Genomic DNA, 23,191 nt, shown 5'->3' with positions numbered 1-23,191 from the left:
CTGTCTGGAACTTACAAAGTGCTACCTTCCTCCTGTGTTTTATGTAGACAATCAAAAGAGGAATTTAGTTTATAGCATTGAATGTTTCTTGTGACCTTTTTCTTAGCAATAAGGAAACTGACCATCTGTTTTTAAATTGATCTGGCTCTTCAGAACAGTATTTTCCACTCTTAACTCAAATTCTTCATCATCATCATAATAATAATAATGTATAAACCAAAAGTTGTCGGCTGACAAGATATATGGCTTTTTTAATAGAGAAATTAAGAAGAGCTATTGGGTCACAACATCTCCCTGAGTAGGAGATGTCTTTTCTCCTTCTGCTTAAGTTCATAATTATTCGTATGAAATTGCTGTGACAGTTAAACCTGCCTGAATGGAATTTTATGTCAGAATATATATATATTGCTGAAGCAGTACTTGGAAATAAGCTTTTTCTAATTCCCATTGTATCTCTAAATATAATAGTTTTTAATTATTATACAGAGATGGTGGAAAGGAATTTTTCAACACTCTGCAGGAAGAAGCCTCAAAAAGCTAATTCTTTTTATTTTATGTTTTCAGCTTTCTCGGGCATCAGTCTGGGAGACGTTCTTGAAATTGTTATTCTAATGAAGATTTGTAGATCACTACTTTGAATTGGCTGAATTCTCCTCAAAAATCGGAGATTTGAACTGTTTCATCTTAATGTGATACCTCATGTTAGTGCCTCTGGTCTTGGATTAAATCCCTGTTTCAAGACTTGTTTAACAAAGGAGAATGTCACTTTGAGGAGAAAATAAGATTAATTTTCCTCCTCCCCACACTCAAAACACAAGTTAAAATTTTTAGTATCTATTTTGATCTGAAGAGGTCTATACTTGGAGGTGATTTGCCATAAAACAAATGCTTGCAATCCCTACTTCAGATTGTAACAAATTACAGAAGTGTTCATTAAGGAATAGGCTTTATGAGCTTGGGGTTTTATCTCTATTGGAGAGTCTCAATTTTAATTATACGCTTTCTTCTTTCTGAGTTTCTGAAAGTGCAAAACAAAATTGTGCTTGCTTCTAAAAATCTGTGGACTTAAGTATAAGCCAATCTAAAGCTTTGAGGGCTTACTTTGCTTTTATATTTAACTTGACGGCGATTTGAAAAAAAAATTGGCTATTATACCACATTTGGTAATATAGGTCCACTTTTGCAGTGTATCTGTACAGTTAAATGATTTGTGCTGTTTTGCACAAATATCCTTAATTTACTTGAGGTTGCTTATTATGTGAGAAAATATAAGCCCTACTGGTAATTGTTACTTCTGCGTGTTTCAGCATAGCTGTAGGTGAGTAGGAGGTGCCTCAAGCTTATTTTCCATCTTGTTTTTGTTTCCTGTCCTACTTTCCCCCCACTCCGCCAACTGTGCATGGTGTAGGTGCTGGTTGCAACACATGGTAAGTGGCAGCCGTGCACCATTTGTGTATCGATTAATCATGTGTCAACTCTTAAGTCTCTGCACATGTGTTGCTGATAGGATACTGGTCCTCTGATGTAGGAGACACAAAGTCAGTCCTCTAACTGTCCTAAAAGACTCAGCTGGTCCCATCTCACTTGGGACATTTGTTTTTATGGCAGGTTTAATTTTTGTGTCCAAATATGACTTTTTGTAACTTGCATTTATCTCATGCTTTGGCCTACTTGAAAGAAGGAAATAAAGCGTCAGGTCCAAAAATGTCTTGATTCTTAAAGAAAAGAAGCCTTGTAGATTAGCAATACTTTCTTTGAGCCTGAATCAGAATTGCAAAATGAGTTTTGGGCTGCAAATAATATTTTGCTGTTGCCTTTATTTTAGAATCCTGTTTTAGTAGTGCATTGCACTTTGGTTTTGTGCATGTCAAGAGTAATGAGTTTTTTCATATCCTGAAAAAGGCTTGGACTCTCTTAAAGAATGCTCTGGAAATCCTCTTGATTCTGTAGGAATATGTGACCCAAACAGAGTTAAGTCTGCATGGCATAGGTCGTGAGAAAAAAACAAATCAATTTTATCTTGTGTACCATTTTTATTGAGGATTGTGGCTCCCTGTGTGAAATCACCACGTGATTGAGCGTGGGTTAGTTTTGAAGTCCATGCAAATACATGTACTGACATGAGATTAAAAACTGCTGCTATTTGATACTTTAGTGCTAGACACTAAAAAGTTTTTGCCAATTTATTTCAGCTTAAAAATCTGAGAAGAAATATCTGTAAATGCCTGGGTGGTGGTGGTGGTGATGATGAACAATAGGTTGCCATCAGTCTGTCTTACCCCCCACTGTTTTAGCGCAGCGCTAGAAAAACAGCGCTGCTTATTCTGTTGTTGTATGATTTGACAAAAAAGAAAAAGAATAGACAACATCAAAATGGAGTCCAGTCTGCTCAGAGGAAGCAGCTTCTTTCCTTGCTTTTAGTAGGATATCACAGAAATGAAACTTGGAAAAAAAAGGTCCTATAAAAATAATTGCCCACTTTAAGAACTGAATATTAATTACAGTGCAGTGCCTCATCTGGTAAGGGAAGCAATGTGAGAACTTGTGGATCTCCTTGCACTATTCAGAAATACACACACCTCTCAGTCCAAATTCCCTATTAATGAGCAGTAATACAGCTGCTTCAATAGATGACAGTGTGAAAAGGCTTTCAGGTTAATGGAAATGTGGCATCCATGATGGGAGTGCTGGTTTAGTAAGCTTAACTGCCATTGCTAAGTGCTGATGTGTTGTGTGCTTTTACAACTAGCTTGTATCCACCTGTGCCTTAGTGATGATTTCTTAAATGCCCTTTAGGACTCACTTAGGGACATGTGCATTTGGGAGGGTGGAGTGGGGGGAAATGCATGCCACTAACGCTCCTCTGAGAGACTTCAACATCCTTTTTCAAGCGATGTGAGTTTAGGGATCTGTCAAATTAGAGGATGCTGTTTTTATCAGTACATTCAGTATAGTTTCAATATCTCCCTTACTGTTTTTCTTTTATCCTCTATGTGTTGAAATTTGCTCTTTATCCTTTATGTTAAAATTTGTCTTGGATACTTCCCATTGAACCACTTCAGGAGCTGCCACATGAGAAATCCATGCTGTGTACCCTTTTGTACTGTAAAGCAAGCAGTGACCTGCCTTTGAATTAAATGGGATTTTCAGATCTGTCCATTGTTTAAGAAAAAACAAGTTTTGGATTGTCTTAAGAGCGAGCATCTGCCTTGTGAAAAGCAGAACTGGTTTGTATTGTAACAAGTGCTCTTTCAATAAACTATGAAATACTCTTGTAAGTGTCAGATTTGTCTCAGTGAAGTGGAAATGAAACTTGATTGCAGGCTTGTCCTGATTTTATTTTTATTTTTTGATCTTGGGGTTGGTACTGTTCTAGCAGAGTTAAAAAGGCAATCTGATCCTGTCCACCCTGATTTTTCTGCTGTTAAGTTACGTGAAAAGCAGCCTACACAGATTTGTGTGTGTATGTAGGTCTACTGTCACATAGCTTATGTTAAAAAAAATAAAAATGCTTTTCATAGTGCAAGGGGATACAAGCCATACTACTGATACTCTTCTTCAGTGCTGTCCCATTGTACCATCTTATGTGCCATTTATCTAAATTCTGGAAGAAAATGAGAGAGATGGCTGTTCTCTGTTTACTTGCTTACTGAAGACAAAAGAAACTGACTTTTTTGTATACCTCAAGTACAGGAGGGGATCATATACACTATAGTACCTTTGCAGACATCGTGTAGATCCAGAGAATCTTAAGTTGTTATGGTACAGTGTTCTACCTAAAAAGCTGGTCCAGTCTGGTCTTAAAAAGCTCGGCCTAGTTTGACTGTATGATTTTTTTTTTTTCCTGTTTTCAGAAAATCTATGATTGTTGTGCTTTAGCTATTTCCATGCCCCTGGGCAAAATAAACTGCATTCCCTTTGTCCACATTCACACAGCTTATGATATCAACTAGTTTGAAGCTGTACAACAATATGCGTTGGGTTCCAGGGATCCTAGGGCATGGACTTTCAGGGCAGCTTCTAGATGCAGGTGGCTGTTGTTTTTTTTTCTAGCGGTTGAGGTTCTTTTACATTGGTGCTAACGATTATGTGTGTATTATCACTAATCATGTCTGGATATGTCTCTCTGGAGAGCTGACCAATCTCTCAGTAGAGCAAACCAACCCCTTTTACAATGTAGTCAGTGCACCTTCTGTGTGAACCAATGTGAAATTCATCCTTCATCTGTTGCTCAGTGCCAATTAGTTTTAAATACTACCATAGTATCAAGTGCCAGGAGTCAACCATAATCCTGTTTTTCTGCTTAGGGAAGTGGTACCTATTTCTTTTTTTCATTATGGGAAAATAAACTTTAATTCTTTTACTTAGTTTTAAAAGTAATGTTTGTTAGTGTGAAGTCAATAACAAGTGTCTGCTTATATGAAGCATTTATTTATCTAGGTATTTAAATGTGCAGAAGATACACTTACTTGGCTCACAAGTCTGAAAATAGAGAAGACAAGAAGCAGGTTTTTGTCTTTGAATTAACTTAATGTGCCTGGATTTTTCATGCTGGAAGTAGAATTTTCACAGTGGAATGCTCCTGATTTTTGACCATTCCCTCAAGCTTTTCAGTTTTTCCTAAAGAATTTGATCAAAGATTCTACTTAAACACTACTTGAAGAGCTTTTAATTTCTTCACTTCTACAATTTAGCTGCTCAAAATGACACCTTCAGATTATCTACTTCAGACTACAGGAAAATAAATTATTTTGCTCTTTCTTGCAAGTAAGAGAAGATTGTTTCTGTCAATCCACATCTGACCTATTTTATTTTGGTTTCAAATGTAACAGCATTATCTACATGGGTGGGGGGAGGAAAAGATCAGAGTGCCTTTATGTGGGTGATTTTTTTTAAGAGTACACTGGGTATTTCAGAAGTAGAAACCTCATTGAGTCTGGAATGTTTTTTTGATGAATCATTGAGAATTTCAGAAGTGATATCAAAAGAAAGGATATATGTTTGTTTTGTCTGTAGTTGCCCTGCTGCTGGGCTAAGGTTTATTTGCACTGTAAGAGTGAGTGGAGCAGACGCAAATGAAGAAGGAGCATTTTAGCCAACTAAAATTTCAAGAGGAAATGAGAAGAATAAAATGCAGCCATATGCAAAGGCCATATATCTTTAATAGTTCAGTTTTCTCTCCTTAAAGGTCATGGGTATTGAATTCATGGTATTGAAAATTCTGCACTTTCAGGGGATTGTTCTAAGAGCACAGCTACCATTTAATGCTACCTCCAGGAAATCTTACTTATAAACTCAAAGGAACATACTTCAGGTTTATCTCCTTTCCAAATGCTGTGTAAAGGTCTTTCTGACTGAACTTGTGTTAAATTTGATGCAAACACATTGTAGCAGTATTAAGTACAATACTTGCTGTACGACAACAAAGTAATGTACATGTTTAGGTGAGATGCTTAAACAGGATGGGAGGAAAGTGTAAAGCTTTCCTTCTGTAGCTGTTAGACTTAAGAATGCATTACTGCAAACAGCACATTGGAGAAGAATTTTAGAGTTTGGGACTGTAGAAGAGAGAAGGTTGGAGTACAAGATAAGTGGCTTCAAGAGCTCTCCTTAAAAACTCTGTAACACTTAGTGAATTGTTGCAACTCTTCTATAAAAATCTTGAGAAGCCAATTTAATATTGTGTAATGTATGCCGAAGGATTATCTGCAAAAAATAAAATACAGTAGTGAGGTAGGCGCTGAGACCAGGAGCACAGTGACTGTGTGTTTTCTAAATAGCTTGAATTTATTCTTGTTTTACCAGCAAATAAGAAAAGGGTCATTAGTAGCATTTATTTCAAGGCATGATTACGCTGAACAGGAAGAAAATGCTCTCACACCAGAAGGTATTGTTGAAGTGCTCCTTGTGAGGAAACCTCTGCACAGACTTCTCTGTCTGCTTGCCAGGGTGGTGGTATTTTTTTTCATCTTCTGATATATTAAATACACATGTGAGAGTCATATTTACATCCCAAGAGGAAAATCTAATTAAAACCAAAATGTTGTCCTTTTTTTGTTCTAAAATTTAAATGATTTTTTTTGTATCAAAAGGCAAATCAGTGGTGCTGTTAATCGTTGTGTTTGAGAAAATGAAGGTGAATAATCCTCCCCTTTTAAAATTTATTCCTGTACTTTTCTCTATTTCTACCTTTTTCCTACCTCCCTGAAAGCAGCAAGCAGGTTCCTCCCCCCAAATCCCCTTTTTCCAGTGTTTAGCACAAAAAAAAAAATCCTAAGCCTTTCCCTCTTACAGATACTATGAGCATGTATATCTGATGATTTCAAAAAAACAATACTACTATCTTCAGTTGTATTGGCCTCTGTCTTCTCTCTTTTCAAGGACAGATTATACTAAAACAATAGATGTTGGTATGTGACCTCTGAGCATTAATGGAAATGTCTTTATGTACTTGTTTTCTGTGTCTGTCATTCCATCTGAGGTGTTAGTCTCTCTTAACTGTTCTCCTTGCTTTTGTCTGTCCTCCTACACGGTATCTCCTATCTCCCCACAGGACTATGAGAGTAAGCTGCAGGCCTTACAGAAGCAGGTAGAGACACGATCCTTGGCAGCTGAAACAACAGAGGAGGAAGAAGAAGAGGAAGAAGGTGAGTTTGAAGCTCAGAATAATTTGGATAGAGCCAAGCTTAAAGGGACAGATGCTATAATATCTCTTGCAATAGAGAGAAAACTTGCTTTGGAAAGCTGCAAAACACGTCATAACCTTGATCTGTAACCTTCACAGCATAAAGATTTAAACTACCCATTCATAGAGTAAGTTCCACATAAATAGTAGTTATACGTCCCCAAATTCAATCGATGGACAAACTAGATTAGTTTAACTACAAGCTTTGATTTGATGGCCTTGAGTCTGAAGGAATCTGGCTTCTCTTGGCGCTAACAGAGTTCAGATGTCTTAAACCAAAATAATACTGTTGCCATTGTTTCCTTGTTTGATTTTGAAGGTTTTTTTTTCTCCTTGGTAGGAATTCTTAGAATTCATGCTGTGACGTGTCTGTATAACTCCATTTCTGGACAGTAGATAAAGTTTATTATTCCCATAATACTTGCTTTCATTCCACTATTTCAGCATTTGGCTTTAATAATCATTAACTAATTTAAAATACTAGGAGTAGAATTCATTTTGTTTTCTCGGTTCCACATCTCCTTACTTGATCATTATATCTCCAAAGCTAGTGGTAAGGAAATTTGAATCCATTTTTTTCTCACTGAATGATAAAAATGCAGGTTTTTATTTTCTGTCCTTCTCTTGCAGAAAAGGTGTTGAGTACTTGATGACACAGTCAGCAGTAGTATTAGATACTGCATGTGATGGTTTAGAGAAGTCACAGTGTTTTAGTTCTCTGTTTCTTTGCTCTTTCTAGTGCCCTGGACACAACATGAGTATGAACTTGCACAGTGGGCTTTCAGGAAGTGGAAATTTCACCAGTTTACTTCACTGAGGGACCAGCTCTGGGGAAATGCAGTGTATCTGAAAGAAGCCAATGCAATTAGTGTAGAGTTAAAGAAAAAGGTAAGGACATGTAGAGTATCGTTCTGAATTTTCTGAATCATCAATTTTGACTATATAATCCTGCTTCAGACGGTCAGAGTTACTTGTAGTCTTTAAAGGTATATGTCTCTTGCTTATTAGTTTGGGCCTTAGAGGATTCAGAAAATCGTGTCTCCTGATTCAGGCTTCTGGCTAAATGAACATTCCCTGCAAATCTGGTTGATATATTCTCCTCTTCTTCATTTCTCTTATGCTGTTCCTGTCAATATCATAAACACATGTACATGCACATCTCCTCAGGGCGCTGTCTTTTCCTTTTTGTTTTTAACTTCATCTGGTCATTCATCTTTCCGAGAGAAGTGGGTGCTGCAGGATGTGATAGGTTTATAGTTTTCCAGACCTCTGCTAGCTGTGATGATACAGGCGAGACATGTATGCTCAGCTGAAAAACGTTTTATGCCATTTTGAGGGGGGAAAAAACAAAAAGGTGTAAAAAAAAACCCCTGAATCTGTTCACAGAGAGGAAAGTCAAACTGACTTCATATGTTACCTTAGGTTACGTCTCTATCCCCTTTGTAATGCTGATACCCGACTTCTCAGAACTAAAGTAATTCTTTTTCCGTTCAGGTGCAGTTTCAATTTGTCCTGCTGACAGACACGCTCTACTCACCACTGCCACCAGACCTTTTGCCCACTGAGTTGGAGAAGATGCGGGACAATAGGCCTTTCCCCCGTACAGTGGTAGCAGTGGAAGTCCAGGATCTGAAGAATGGAGCAACGCATTACTGGTCCTTAGAAAAACTCAAGTATGTAAATATTACTGGAGAACAAACTTCCTTATATCCGAGGAGCTTCACTGAAAAATTTCACCCCTTGCTGTTTATTCCCTGTTGTATGTGGCTTTCTCTGTGTCCTCCCAAATGCCAACTTTCCAGGCAGTGTGGTATGTTTTAAATACCAGCTTTCTAGATTCATTAAACAATTGCATTTGTTCTCCAGCATCTTACCTCGACTCTACATTTAGTTTTTGTAACTTGAGGTTACATTTTATTTTTTTAAATTTAGTAAGTCTCATCACAGCTTATGTCTCTGCATTAATTGTTTTCATGTTCCTTTCACTGCAAAGGTTTCCTTGCCACCTGCTTTTATATAACCTAGTAGTATAGGGGGTAATGTACAATAAAAAGCTTAAATAAAGAAGATTCTATTTCTGTGGAAGCTACACAAATTCTGACTGTAACTTGAATTATTTTGATCACATTCTTGTAAACAGGCAAAAGGCATTCATCTTTTCCCCATTCTAAATACTGACTGAAGAACTTTTTTTCCACTAATACCTTCTGGGTGAAGGATCTTGCAGTGTGAAACACTTATTTTCATCAATAAATAAATAGAAGTCTGTAATAGAATCAGTTCACTTTTGAATCAAAATGCCAACATTTCTGGAGAGGAATGCAAAAAACTGCGTCAACTACTCAGCAACATTGTCTGATGCAAAAAAGGAAGCAAAAAATGTGCAAAAATTATATATTAAAGAATATTTAGGAGTTTGAGTGAAATCCAATATTTGCGTAAGCTTCTGCAGTGACCTGGCCTCATTGCTTGTGGGTTTAGCCTACAAAATTTTTCCCAGAATCCGTAACAGGTCAAAGAATTAGTACAGTACTGAACTTCAGTGGTACAGACTCCTCTGTTCTGTATTTTCCCTTTCCGATGTTTCATTCGGTATAGGCGAAGTCAGCGTACCCCACTTCGTGTTTTCTGCTTTTGTATTCACTTTATTAATTTTTTAACCCTGCGTTCTTCTATGCAGGCAGAGGTTGGACCTGATGCGTGAGATGTATGACAGAGCTGGGGAAATGGCATCTAATACACAGGATGAGAGTGAAAGCACAATGACAGGCAGTGACCCATTTTATGATCGATTTCATTGGTTCAAGCTGGTTGGAAGGTATGTGACGATAATCTCAACTGCTGGTACAGTGGTAACTCCGGTCAGTTCTGGATGAACTTTGACTTTAAATGTGGTTGTAAACTGTATGGCCACTAGTGTTAGTTGTGTGTGTTGTCTTTCAGGGATTTCTGATAGACTTAAGATATAGTGAAGAGCAGAAAATGCTTTTTAGAATGTTGCCAGTTCTGGTGTAACTTCGTAGAATCTGATTTGACTGAACCCTTAGTAAGTTATAAGTTCATTTTTAAAAAAGGTTAACCAGTTAAGTTTTATCTAAAGTCACTGGAGCAGAGCTGTGAGAATACGAAGAACACTGGAAACTGAAGGGAAGAGTGGCCCAGGGCCTTACTTACATATGTGGTTCTAATAGTTTGGTGATACCCTTTGGAAATAACTGATATCTGATGGGATTCTTAATGTTTCCTGATGTTGGCACCTTTACAATATTTTTATTAGAAAAATGCTGTGTGTTGGAAATAAGAATTGTAGCTCTGTTAAATGGATGTGCTCTTAGTATCTGTATGTTTGGCCATGTTTATATTAATTTTTCATTTGCTTTCTGCTCAGTGCAAGGATGCTTTTTCCTGACTTTGTTAGCAATCTCTTCCCTTACGTTTCATTGCAGTCCAGATGGTTTGAAGCCTTTGCTTGTTGTTCAGGTGGTCTCTGTGCTGATGGCAACAGACGGCTGTTAAATGAAGCGTTCTTCTTTCCCCTCACTCTGTTAATTGGTATTCATTAACTGATATCTAGCTCCCCCATATTCCATGGCTGCGTGAATGAGCGTCTTGCTGATCGCACGCCCTCCCCCACTTTCTCCACGGCTGACTCCGACATCACTGAACTGGCTGATGAACAGCAGGATGAGATGGAGGACTTTGATGATGAGGCCTTTGTGGATGATACTGGCTCCGACGTTGGAACTGAGGAGGGATCAGACCTCTTCAATGATGGGCGCGACCCGTTTTACGACCGATCCCCTTGGTTCATTTTAGTGGGAAGGTTGGTGAGGTTACTGTGAGAATGGCCAAAAGGGACCAGCTCTTGCTGTAGACTGCAATGGCTTTGCCCTGTGCTGCACAGAATTCTTGTCAAGCCAGACAAAATATCAATATACGTAAATTGGAATTGCCAGAGAATGAGTGTAGTTTAATACTAAGTTTTAAATTCCCATGTCAGAGGCCATGAAGACCTAAATAAATATTGAGAAAATAAGATGCAACAATGTGAGTAAATCTGTTTCCTAGGTAACTGTCACAACATAGAATGAATGTGGTTTTCCTTGTGTACAGTATTTAAGCGTTATTTATAGAATGCTCTATTTAGCCATTGCAAGATTACTAAGATAGTATTGTAGTATGTAATTTTCTTCTGTAGAAGAGAATCTCAGAGTATGGTGGAAAGTCTGTAAGTCCAATCCAATAAATCTATCTTTTGAAAACTCCTCTGACATCCTCTGTGTCTGAAGAGAAAAAGAGGGCATGAGGAGAATGAAGAATGGTCCTTTCTGGATGAGGAAAAGAGTATTCTTTGAGATGATTAGACTTCTCAGATGATGCATGGATCTTGGTAGCAAGTATTAGGTAGTGAAAGGTCATCACGGTTAAAATTCACTGCCTGGTGATGTTTATCAGCACTTTTCCCATGCTCTATGCTTGAATTTCTGGAACAAGTTTGCTTAATGTATTTTAGAGTACTACATATTTTGCCAGTGTAGGTATGATTCAGGCATTATCAGACCTCAGTCTGTGGTGTGGACCCTAAGAACAGCAAGCTGCTTTAAAAAAATGTAATACTTTGCACTGTTTCTTCACAGATAGTCTTGCTCAAACATGTAACTCATGACAAGAAACAGAAGGATTTTATTTAGTGTCTTTGCTCCCCTCTCTTCTCCTCCCACTCCCCCTGTTACGCTTCTTTGATTATTTGATCTACTTCGTAAACCGATCTACTTGTTAAAACAGTAAGGGAGGTGGTTACCACAGGCGTTGTACAAAAGCAAGGGTAAGAGTCCATGGCTGGTGGAAGGGAGGAACTAAGGAGAAGGGACCAGAGCTTGACTTCATCCTTTTTTGTGACTGTAAGCAGGGAAGACTTCATGGTCAGGGAGGCGGGATCTTGTTGCAGTTTCCTCAAATGCAGGAAATTCCATTGCATTATTTGTGAAAATGAGGGACTGGGTTTGTCAGTCTTTTATCAAGCTCTTAGATCAGTTTAGCTGTATTGTCTAACCTTACTCTTTGTCTTTAGTGGACCTATTTACAAGCTGTGATTAAAACTTGAAAATTCCTTGATCTAGTCTTTGAAACAAAAATTAGTTACTAAAGGTGCAAGAAATTGCATTAGTCCTCTTTTGATCTCTGTGAATTTGTGCCCTTTATGTGCGTTGTTTGGTAATGTGTTTTATAAAATTTAATTCTTTCAGGTTAATCTGATCCACAGTTTGGGAAAGCCATTTTAACTGGCTTGGAAGCGGTTGTCAGCTAGTTAAAGCATACGTGCGCTGTAACAGTGCTGGCATGCTCAGCTTATTCTCCTGTTGTGCGTGTTCTTTCAGAGCGAGACCTTCAGTGCTTGGGAAAAAGTTGAGCTATTCATCTTCATTTCACAAACTCTTCAGGAAGCACAACACAAGCTGAGCAAATACAGTGTATAATGAAAACAGACGTGTTTCCTGGCAATTACACAACTTGCTTCCCGTTTCTATGTATTAAAAAGAACACTGACCTCTGTCTCTATAGACAGACATACGAAGCTGCAGCAGTTAAGAGTGCTAGCCTGAACAACATAAGCTGCATGTATTAAGGAACTCTACTTGGGTTGAAAATTGTATTGAGGAATGAAACTTGGGCCGAGTAGACAGCTGAATGACTTTTTCCCAGTTGTTGGTTTCTATTCTGTTCTGTTTCTGTTCCTGTTCTATTCTTCTGTTGGGCTGATTCTGTCAGCAGAAAGCTCTTAGACTGTTAGCACCACTGAGCAGAAACTATTTTGATTGCTCAGTGTCTTCCAGCATGAGAATCTGCTTTTGAACAGTGTGACTTGCAAGTATCAGAGGGTACGTCCATCTACGTAGATATTGTCTTGAGCACAAGGTAGTATTCAGTTTATAACAAAACCAAAATTCTTTAACACTTTTAACTGTCTACTGTTTTATAAGTTGTGGAATGCGTAGGACACAAAAAAATTTTCAATATTTTGGGGGAGGGTCACCAACAATAATGAGTCCAAGTCACAAAGGAGAGGAGGAGAAATTGTTCATGTAGTTATCCAACTACTTGGTCATCACAGTATTTTTTTTTCTTTCTCTGTGCTTTGACTGTCTTTTATTTGTACTATAACTGTTGAAGAAAAGGAAGAAAAAGAGCTGGTCCCTTTAGCCATCTCTTCTGGCATGCTGGGCTGTCTTTAAGGCTGATTCTGTTTAATGGTGTGACATACCAAGCATTTGCTATGTTTTTAAGGGAGGTGGGAGAGGACTATGGGAAATTTTATTTAAATCTTGAATTGATGTATTTATTTAAATATCCATCATCATTCTGAGTTCTGTTGGTTTTGTTTTGTTGTTTTTTTTTTTAAATTGTGTTTGTTAAATTTCATTTCTAGTTTTGTTGTGAGTATGCCATTTTACCTCACCAATCTTTCTGCTAATACAGCTCCCCTTCTTTCAGTCTGCTGGGCTAAGGTGCAGGGGGACACTTGCATATGGGATATTTGGGAAGTGGGAGTCCTCCCAGATGTGGGAAAAGGAGGAGGAGGATAACCTTAAGATTTCATCCGCTCCTAACTTGGTACTGTCTTGTGATGAAGCAGATGGAATGGCACTGGAAGGCAGTATTGCTGCATAAAACAGCTCTTTTCTCTGTAGAGCAAATGTGCTATTGCTCTCCATTTTACAGAAGGGATCTAGCATTTTTTTGTCACCAAACAGGAAGCTTAATTTGCATTATGTACTTTTCTTTCTCTAAGTTCAAATTCTTTCAATGAGCTAGGTGACTGGATGGAAGGAAGTTAAGGAAGATGAGAAATATTTTTTTCTTCTTCGGGACTATCATTTTACAAAATTGTAAAAAATTGTAGTTGCTAATAAAGCTGAATGCTTTGGCTGCCTTAGGCTGAACAGCAGCTTCAGAACTTCAGCCATGCAAATAAAAATAAAAGTTTATTTTTCATGCAGTTAATGCTTTCACTTTCCACTAGCTTGGCTTTGAAGCAAGAAGGCTTCTGTAATGACCGCCTCTATTAATTAGTGAAACTGTCTCTTACTGTATACATATCAATGCAAGGCTATTTAGATTCTTTTCTGTTGGGGAAAAATGTGAGTTCTCCCTAGCTTGAAATGTGGTTTTCAAACTGTGTGTGTATTTCATGTTGAGCATGTAGCTACATACCTTCCTGAACTCCATGCCTGGTCCAGTTCCAAGTGAACGATTCCAGTTTGTTAGTGTGGGGGACTCTTTTCTTTTACGGTGAGATGCTGCCCTCTCAAATGAGCACCACCTGGAATTTCAAAGATAAAAATGAAAATGTTTTTTTTGGAGGGAAAAAACAAAAAAATCAACTTTCCATTTTGTTACTTTAAACTTAGTCTCTTCTCCCTTCCCCTGCTTTATCAGTGCTTACCTCACTTTGGAGCAGACTGAAAAGGAATTAGATCCTAATCTTAGTCAAGTGTTACGTTGCAGTTGTTTTTTGGTTGTTTTATGGTTTTCTTCATTTTTTGTTTTTGCTACTTTTATAGCCGTATTAATAATTCTCTTCTCTATTGCATTTCCTCACCACTTTTTAGTAGCGTTGTTTTTGTCTCTCTGGTTCGCAACTGACACCCGTTTGACTACCTTGTCATTTCAAGATAATTCATTCATTGGGGGAACAGGCATGTGAACCCAAGGAGAAATACTTACTTTTCTAACTTCGGTCCTTAGCTGTGTGTTACAAGGAATTGAGTTCGGATTAGTCTTGCTGTGTTCATGGAACAAATTCTACAGTTGATGTCTTCAGACAGAGGCAGTGAACATCTCTATTTCTCTCTCGGTCCTCTTTTGTCATGCAGGACTTCCCCTATGAATATTAAACAATAACAGTTGTAAATTTGAGGAATTAATTATACTTAATAATCAAGACTAATGAAAAGGACTGCGAGGAGGAAATTCAGTTAAACAAATGGCTAATGTTTTGTATCATTTAATATGCATAAATTCATAATAACTACATACGTAATTGGTTAGTCACTTTAATGACTGGTAAAACTATTGGTTAAGCTTCTATGCATCTCAGTAAGAGTACTGAGACTCTGAAACAGCTTGCTTAGTAAATAAAGCCTTCCATTGTTTTTCCCCTCGTTGAGAGCCATTCTTTACCTGACTTGTTAGGCTTCTCAACGTTTAAAGTTTTGCTCAAGCTAATCACACTGCAGCGTGGGTTCTAAGAACTTTTGCAATTCATTGCAGAAATGTGAAATAACCTAATAACGTTAGTCTAACTTTAATTAAAAATCTGTACAGTAAAACTTGTTAGCTTTATTGTTCCAAAATAGACCCTGTTTGTATATAACTTTAAAAGTTAGTGTGTGGCAGGATCATCCAGTACTGGGCCTAACTGCTGCTTTTCCTATTGTAAACTGTAATTTCTAAATGATTGCCGTAGAGTACTGTTACGGTGTTTTGTTGTTTGGTTTTGTTTTGTTTTTAAAGAAACAAATATGTTACTCCTAACAATATTTAGCTGTGAAGACTATCAGCCTTCACTATCCGTGCACTCAGTGAATCTTCCAAGAAACCTAAGAGATGACTTATGGTTTATTGGGGATTTCTGATGACTCTGTATACAGTGATATCAAATGTATGTAGAAGAGAGAAAGCATTCAGTCAGTCAGTTTTGAAGAGTGCTTTTATATGGTCAGTAAAATATTTGAGGCTGTGTGAACACAGTAGATCAATTCCCTTTCAATTTATCACTTTAAACTACACTCATGGGGTGGAAAACTCAAACAATTATTTTTAATCAGTACTTCCTTAGTAGACACCTACCATCTTGCTAACAGCTCCATTTACAACTGTAGTGTATTTAAAATTACTTTTATAAAGCCATCATCTTAAGTTTTCTCCTTCATAGGTTTTGTAGCTCACTAATATAAGCCCTGCGTCTCCAGTATACTCTGATTTAGAGCATTTTGTGGCCTCACTTAGCTTTGACGCTCCTGAAGAGCCCTGTGTGGACAATATGGATACATGACCACAGTACAGGTCTAATAGATGGAGTAAAGTAGACTGTCTGAAGATTTGAATGTCCCATTAGCCAACCAAATATTGCAGTCTGGTTTTGCGGATGATTGCCTAATGGTGTTTGTGTTCTCTTTCCTTCCTGTTACCAGAGCATTTGTGTACCTGAGCAATCTGCTGTACCCAGTGCCTCTTATTCACAGAGTAGCTGTTGTTAGTGAGAAAGGAGAAGTACGAGGATTTCTGCGAGTAGCAGTGCAAGCTATAGCAGGTGAGATGCTCTGAGAGCTTTACATTGCAACTCTTTGGTACTCTGTGAATAGCTGAAGGTTTAAAAAACAGGCAAACAAATCAAACCTGAGTAATTTTAGTGTTGCAAAGAACACTTGCTCTTTATTAACTTGCTTTTGAAATTTTTTCATTGGTGTGAATCACACAGACCAAGCCTGAAAAAAATTTGAAATAATTCTACTGATCAGAAGCTTTTAAATGATGGTATTGACCACTGAAGTTTTTACCTGACAACTATGGTAACGCTGCTTTTTGAGACAGTGAAAGGGCTAACTAGTGTCAGTAAGTCTAAAAACTAAGAATAAAGCAAAGGTTTTCTTTTTGGCACCCAGTATAGATAGTGGACAAGGGTATATGCAAGTTAGTTATGATGACTTGCAGAAAAGTTGAATGTACCATGTGTTTGCTCTTCTCAAACCATCCTTTTAAATAATGTCAGAAATGTGCTCCTCCATTCTCTGACTGAATAGCAGGTGAAAAAGTTCATGAGCTGACAGTTTTCAGCATAGTATAAACAGAAATCAGCAGCAGTTTTGCATTTCATTGCCTCACTAAAATGTGTTGAGGCTTAGAAGCTACTTTAACACTGTTTACTCACCAAGAGTTATCAACTTTTCAGAAGAGAAAGGTAGATATATGGGGATGGTAACTGCTTCGTCCAGTTTTGAACTGCCATTTTATGTGTGCCAGAGCTTAATGGCAGTCTGCTAGACAGCTGCTAATATTTTATACTTTTCCAGTATGGAGTGAGCCAGCTGAGTTTTACTGTTGATAGTTAGCCATGTCTTACCCATGCTGGTGAGAGCACAGATACTTCCCATAATTTGTCCTTTCTAGCAGTGGCTAACTGCCAACATTTCTTTGTTGTTAAGGTAGTGTAACCCTGGAAGTTTCACTCTCCATGGGAACATATAAGGAAATTTCAGACTCCGAAGATGTGTAAGAATCACTCTGGCAGGGACTAAAACAGCAAGTGAAAGAAGATCTGTTTTAATGTGTACAAAAGTCTAATTTCTAGCTCAGCTTGGTCTCCTTAGCATTGACCAAATATTTCCAAGTAAATATTCTATTTAGCCATCCAAATAAATAGAATACACGATGACTAATAGAAATTGAACTGGGCACATCTCTTGGAAAAAGGGCCCTGGCATTATTTGGTCCCTAAGTGAAGTTTCTGAACACATTCTGAATCTTGGGATTTCTCCTGCAAGCATGCATTTACTGTGGAGAAAATACCTGGCATTTAACCAGGCTTATTGTTGTTACGCTCCACAAAGAGGAGGAAGTTAAATGGACAGAACCGCCTTTCAAGCTTACGGTGTGCTTGTGAAGCCTTGCTAGTGTGACTGCTTTGGTTTATGGCTACAGAGTTTTAGATGGCATTTTAAATTGCCTCAGGTATAATAATCAGAAGCAAATAAATAATCAAAATGAGTACTGAAGTTGTTTTGCATTCAGAATTCTCTGAAGTTAAGTATATTCATGGTGAAACTTCATAGCTTGTCTTCTTGTTTTCCCACACTTGAATTCGTGATTGATAGATTTCTGCTATGATTTTTTCCAGCACTTATTCCAGTCTGTTATTGGATGGCCTTTTCTGCTTTATGGATTACTTTCCATTATAATCAGAATTTCCATTTAGATAACTCTGAGGGTTTTTCCCTCTCCTTGCCATCATTTATTTTTTGTCTGTTTTTCCCCCCACCCCTATTTAGCTGATGAAGAAGCCCCAGATTATGGATCTGGTATTCGACAGTCTGGCACAGCTAAAATTTCATTTGACAATGAATATTTTGATAAGGTAAGAAGTCCTAAAATTGAGTTAGGTTTCTCTGAGTGCAGTAATTTGTGTTTCTAAGTAAAGAATAAGTAATGTGGGAGAAGAAGGGGATGGGAAAACCAGAAACTGCAGGAGTCTGTTACATGCAACTTCATTTAATTTTTTAGAGTGATTTTTCTTCAGTTGCCATGACTCGGTCTGGACTGTCACTGGAAGAATTAAGAATTGTGGAAGGGCAAGGACAGAATTCAGAGGTTACCACTCCTCCAGAAGAGATAAACAGAATGAATGAGCTAGGTAAGCAAGAAACATGTGGTAGTTTTGGAGAATTTAAGGGAAATCTGGAACTCTTTCAGTCAGTGATAGAAAGGGGTTCTGAGGAATATGATGGGTAGGAAGAGGTCTAACTGATGGGTTGCATATGATAGATGCTGGAGTTATTAGTTTGAAGAACTGCAGAAAAACTGTTACCAGGTATTTGGAGCTTTCGATTATCAGCAAATAATCTGGGCTCAAAAGAAAGAAAAAATGTGATGGGACTAAACTGTTGCCTGAAGGAATATTTTAAGAAAAGAAAGGAGAAAAAAAAAAAAAAAATATTTCATGTGGGATGTTTGTGTCTCCCAAAGACTTGAAGTCAGCCACTTTGGATGGAAAAATGACTATGGAAGGATTCACTGAGGAAATTGGTGATCACTTGAAACTGGGTAGCGTGTTTACCTTCCGTGTGACAGTGCTACAGGCCAGCGGCATCCTTCCTGAATATGCAGATATTTTCTGCCAGTTCAAGTAAGAACTTGTCCTTATTTACATTAGAAAATGAATGGTTTGATAGAGAGTGCAAATAATGGTGGGCAGTGGAGGGTCTGATTGAGAGCTTTTCAAATCAGTGGCAGTGTGGTATAGCAGAGAAAAACGGCTTGTCAGTTGCTGGAATTCCGTTACAAGCTGTACCTGCTTTGTGTTAGTATGGTGTTACAGAGTAAAGTTTTGCAGAAAGGATCTAGTTACAGATATCTTAAGTTTTTGCTTGATAATGGCTTTTAATGGGCAAAATTCAGTATTAGGTTGTGCATATGCTTAACTGGAAAGCAAGCTATATGTCCCTTGAGCAACTCAGTAACTCTCAAGTGAAAGTGTTCTTTGGCTTAGTTTCTTAAAAAAGAGAACAAAAAACAGGAGTAATAAAGACACAAAATAAGTACAGGAATTGTGGTCCCAAAGACTAGGGTATTCCTAGCTTTAGGCCGTCACTTAACTCCCTGTAAAGTCCTAGCACTTAACGGGTTTCCTTTCAGTTTTGAGTTCACAGCACAGCAGTCTTTACTAAACTGTTCTCTAGTGTTTTATTTTTGATTTGTTGTTTCTTTGTTTTAAAGCTTTTTGCATCGGCATGATGAAGCTTTCTCAACAGAACCTCTCAAAAACAATGGTCGAGGGACTCCCCTTGGGTTTTATCATGTTCAGAATGTAAGTAAAACTCAGCATCAACCAAACTTTTCCTGTTTTAGCACTGGGAATTGTGTTTATCCTTCTTGTTAAACTCATGAGAGGTGTATGGGAAAGGGGGGCAAGGGGAGTTGTTGAATAGACAGAAGAATAGACAGTAGGAGGAGTGATCAGGTGAATGATGTAATCACCAATGGAAAACAAAATACAGCATGGTTCTGTGTGGCAGATTTAACTCTTCTGTTTCACCTCTACTTCCTGCCTTTGAATTCCCTGTTTCCTTTCCAGGATGTTCAATGAAAGCAGTCTAGAATTCAGGAAATAAAATAAATGTGAATAGCAGTGCTCATGATCTCAGATGAACTGAATGTGTCTATTTTTATGAACTGTGTAATCCTTTGGTTACATGTAGCCTTCCCTTCTCCTACTTAAAATGCCTGATCTTGAGGCTTTAATTTTCTCCTTTGTCAGAGTAAAATTAATGCTTAAACCAAAAAGGAAAGCAGTTGCTTTTACTGTGAGTGGTGCTAAACCATATGAAAAATAGACTCCTAAACTTCAGATTAAAAGGTTTCCTTTTTTGTGACTCATTTTCATTCCTTACTTTGCCTAATAGGTTGCTGTGGAAGTGACGGAATCATTTGTGGAGTACATCAAAACAAAGCCGATTGTGTTTGAAGTCTTTGGACATTATCAGCAGCATCCTCTCCATCTGCAAGGACAGGAACTGAACAGGTATTGATCACTATTCTGGCATAAAGGCTGTGTGTGATCATGCTCAGGTTGGCTCTGCAGTTTGGGCAATACTTTTTCATACTCCTGAAATTATATAGCCGCACCCTCACAAGTAGGATTCCTGACTGCGGTTAAGAGTGCTGGCAGAGGCCTATTTATCCAGTGTAGTATGTTTGGTTAGTGAGTGATGGAATTGTTCTGCCATCTCAAACATGGAAAGCTGTTTTGCCAAAATGCCAGCATCCACCCTACAAACACTGTGGTGGTAGAATATTGTACTCAGAACTTCAGTAGTGATCTTAGTGAGTTCTGGGTAAACCTTAACAGTGCTCCAAGATACAGTGTTCCCTCAGGGCCAGTGGCCTGATGCCTGAAGGTAGGATGACAGAAGAAGAGACAAGATTCGGGGGAAAACAAAAGGCTGTCAATATTTCGACGTGCTAGTGCCAAAGTTGCTGAGCATTTGAATTTTTAGAATCGGGTAAAGGACCCCTAGTTGTGGTCATCATCTTCATAGCTTGAGTGGCCTGGCTAGCCCTCCTGCTGAAGCCAGCAGCTGCAAGGAAGGACCACGTGCTGGTTTTAAGAGGAGATTCTAGCTGAGGCCTGTTCCTTTTCCTTAAGTTATTTTAGGAAATGCCTGTTACCTACTTAAATTTTCAGTGCGGAATGGGTGTAGAGCAGTTGGAAATCGTAAATTTTTTTTTTTATTTTTTATTGACAGCCAGGATTAATTAAGTTAGAATAGCAGAAGGACATAGGTTAGTCTGAGAAGTGTGCTGAGTCCACTTGTTTTCTTGACAGGTGATGTTTACCTGTCTTCATGGAATTGTGAGGAGACTTTTAGAGACAAAAATAGGTGGAGGGACTGTACTCTCTGTGTGTGTATACATACATGCATGTGTGTGTGTTTGTGTATATTTTTTATGTTTATGTGCCTCTATATTGAGAACTCTTTTCATTTCTCTATAGCCCTCCACAACCTTCCAGAAGATTCTTTCCTCCCCCTATGCCACTCTCAAAGCCAGGTGAGGACAGTTCTGCTGTACATCACTTGTCTGCTGCTGAAAATTAAGGTTGTAGTATATTCCTAAGGTGTTCCAGTCACCAACAAATGTAATGGAGTGAATGCTGAAAACAGCATTGGGTCTATCTTTGCTGGCTATCTTCCTTTTTATGTATTCTTTTCAACCTCCTCTTGCAGGAAGTGCTTCTTGGTTTATTGAAGGGCAGAATTTCATTCCTGAGGTGTTGACCGTATTCCACAAGATCTTATGGCTTATGTGTTGACTGAGCACTTGACTGGAAATTTGCTTATTCATTAATCGCTTCATCTTTTTGCTCTCTAACATTCTTGTTTAGTGAGTCAGTCTTGTTGAAATGATCCTCAGTTTTCTTTGCTTAATTGTAATAATGCATGCTGTACTCTTTTGTGGCTTTTATTTTTTCCATTTCACCTTTTAATTTCTTCCTTCTCCAGCTTTCTCACCTGCATATTTCTACCATCCTTTTCTTGTGTGTGTTCCATTCCGTTTGCAGACCATGAAAGAAAAATTGAGTTGATTAGGTATCTTATGTCTGGCTATGTAAACGTGCATGTGCTGAACACGCTATCCGAGCATGCCAACGTGCTTGCATCCTCTGCTGTGGCTGCTTTCCAGGATGGAGCTGACCAGCTGCCACCTTTTCTCTTTCTGCCTGTTCCAAGTTGTCAGAGTGAGCGGGCTCCTAAACGAGATGGTTAGTAGCCAAACTTGATCTATGGTAGATGTAGTAGCAGTTCCAAAACGTGCTTCAGAATTCCTTTTTTCTTATCTTTCTCATGTTTTGTTCTTGGGGCTAGAAACTGCCATGGTTGCGGTCATGGAAGGATGATGCTGTACTTCAGTTTAGGGCTATTCTAGAGACAAATATATAGAGAGTCAATAAACTCCAGTATGCTAGGTGTCACAGATTTTTCTGTGTCACTGGATCTATTCCTGAAACTTTTCTGGACTTCTGATTTTTTTTTTGGTGTTCTGTACATGGTTTTGTAAGATTGGAATAGGAGATGTTGCATACGAAAAAACAGCTAGCTGTAGCGGAAATACTCTGCTGTGTTCTATATATGTTTTCTTTTTGCTCATCTTCCTTTTTTTGTCGCTAACAGTGCTGTTCCTCACTTGTATATTTTTGTTCTATTTTATTAAAAAAAACCAGACATGCTGGTTATTGATTACGCTAGTGCAAGTCCATAGAACTGCTAGAACTGGCTTGCATGTTTAGTTAAATGTGCCTTTCTGTTGTTTTTCTCTTCCGTTGCTTTTGAGTTTCTCTGCCTAGCAGTGAACTTGAGTGACGTGGTGTGTTTGATGTTCCTCTTGCTCAACAGCATTGAGTCCAGCTGTAGTGAGTTCATGTGATATGATGGGTATAAGAGAGTGACTACCCTGAGTAATGAATGGGAAGAGTAAATGATGACACTGAAGCTTGCTACCTAGCATGATGGAGTTGTAGTGCTGTAAATAACCAATTCTTGTAAAATCTGCCCCTCTGAGGTAGCTGCTATTTTACCCAGAAAAGAAACAGAATTCACATTTAGTTTTTCAAAAGAGATGACACAGGCATGCCTATAAGGACCTTTTCTTAACTGGGGACTGTTAGGCTCTTTCCGTGCATGGGAAATTAAGTCATGGTGGAACCTGCAGGATACACAGATGTGTGAGAATAGGAGAACGTAAAGAACACTTAAGCAAGGGAAGAATGGGGCTTGAGAGACTAGAAGGGAGAATTAATTATTTGGCTTAATAAAAGCAACGAGGTTAGTGTGTGAAAGGAGAAAAAATGGAAAAGCAACTGCAGAGTTACAAAAATACCTGTCAGAGCACACAGGAACTAAGCATGTAAAACGATCCCATTTACAAAAATAAAATAAGTCAACAGATAAGAGAAGTCATGTAATGATAGTTAAAAGGTATCATGTAAGTATGCGTGAAGGAGTATCAGGTTATTTCTAGAATTTCAGTTATCCCACTCTTTTTCTAACATGGACTATCCCTACATTTGTATGAAAAGAATTACGAGATGATCTGGCTAGTAGTAATCACTGGTATCAAAACTTTAGGAGACCAGAAACATACTTTGGCAGGGTTATTGCTCTGGAATAAGTCTTGTTCAGCCTTTTTACGTACACATTCTCTTATTTAAACTGGTACAGGAGACTAGGAGTT

General features: G+C 38.2%; 1 protein-coding gene across 2 annotated transcripts in view; it reads left to right on the top strand.

The window, feature by feature from the left end:
• The window catches only part of KIF1B (kinesin family member 1B), a gene marked incomplete at both ends in the record, with an annotated part of 86,920 nt that overhangs the window by 48,093 nt on the left and 15,636 nt on the right, over positions 1 to 23,191 (top strand). For both annotated transcript variants that reach the window (XM_082009340.1, XM_082009339.1), the window contains 12 exons: positions 6,554 to 6,647; positions 7,425 to 7,573; positions 8,180 to 8,358; positions 9,366 to 9,503; positions 10,260 to 10,508; positions 15,880 to 15,998; positions 17,734 to 17,819; positions 17,966 to 18,095; positions 18,428 to 18,587; positions 19,178 to 19,268; positions 19,864 to 19,982; positions 20,955 to 21,010. In XM_082009340.1, the coding sequence (XP_081865466.1) occupies positions 6,554 to 6,647; positions 7,425 to 7,573; positions 8,180 to 8,358; positions 9,366 to 9,503; positions 10,260 to 10,508; positions 15,880 to 15,998; positions 17,734 to 17,819; positions 17,966 to 18,095; positions 18,428 to 18,587; positions 19,178 to 19,268; positions 19,864 to 19,982; positions 20,955 to 21,010 (1,570 nt within the window). The remainder of the gene's footprint in view (positions 1 to 6,553; positions 6,648 to 7,424; positions 7,574 to 8,179; positions 8,359 to 9,365; positions 9,504 to 10,259; positions 10,509 to 15,879; positions 15,999 to 17,733; positions 17,820 to 17,965; positions 18,096 to 18,427; positions 18,588 to 19,177; positions 19,269 to 19,863; positions 19,983 to 20,954; positions 21,011 to 23,191) is intronic.

The sequence above is a fragment of the Phaethon aethereus genome, assembly GCF_964289735.1.
Source record: "Phaethon aethereus genome assembly, chromosome: 21".
NCBI lineage: Eukaryota > Metazoa > Chordata > Aves > Phaethontiformes > Phaethontidae > Phaethon > Phaethon aethereus.
The sequence above is the reverse complement of the archived record's forward strand: the minus strand, read 5'-3'. Positions and strand labels throughout refer to the sequence as shown.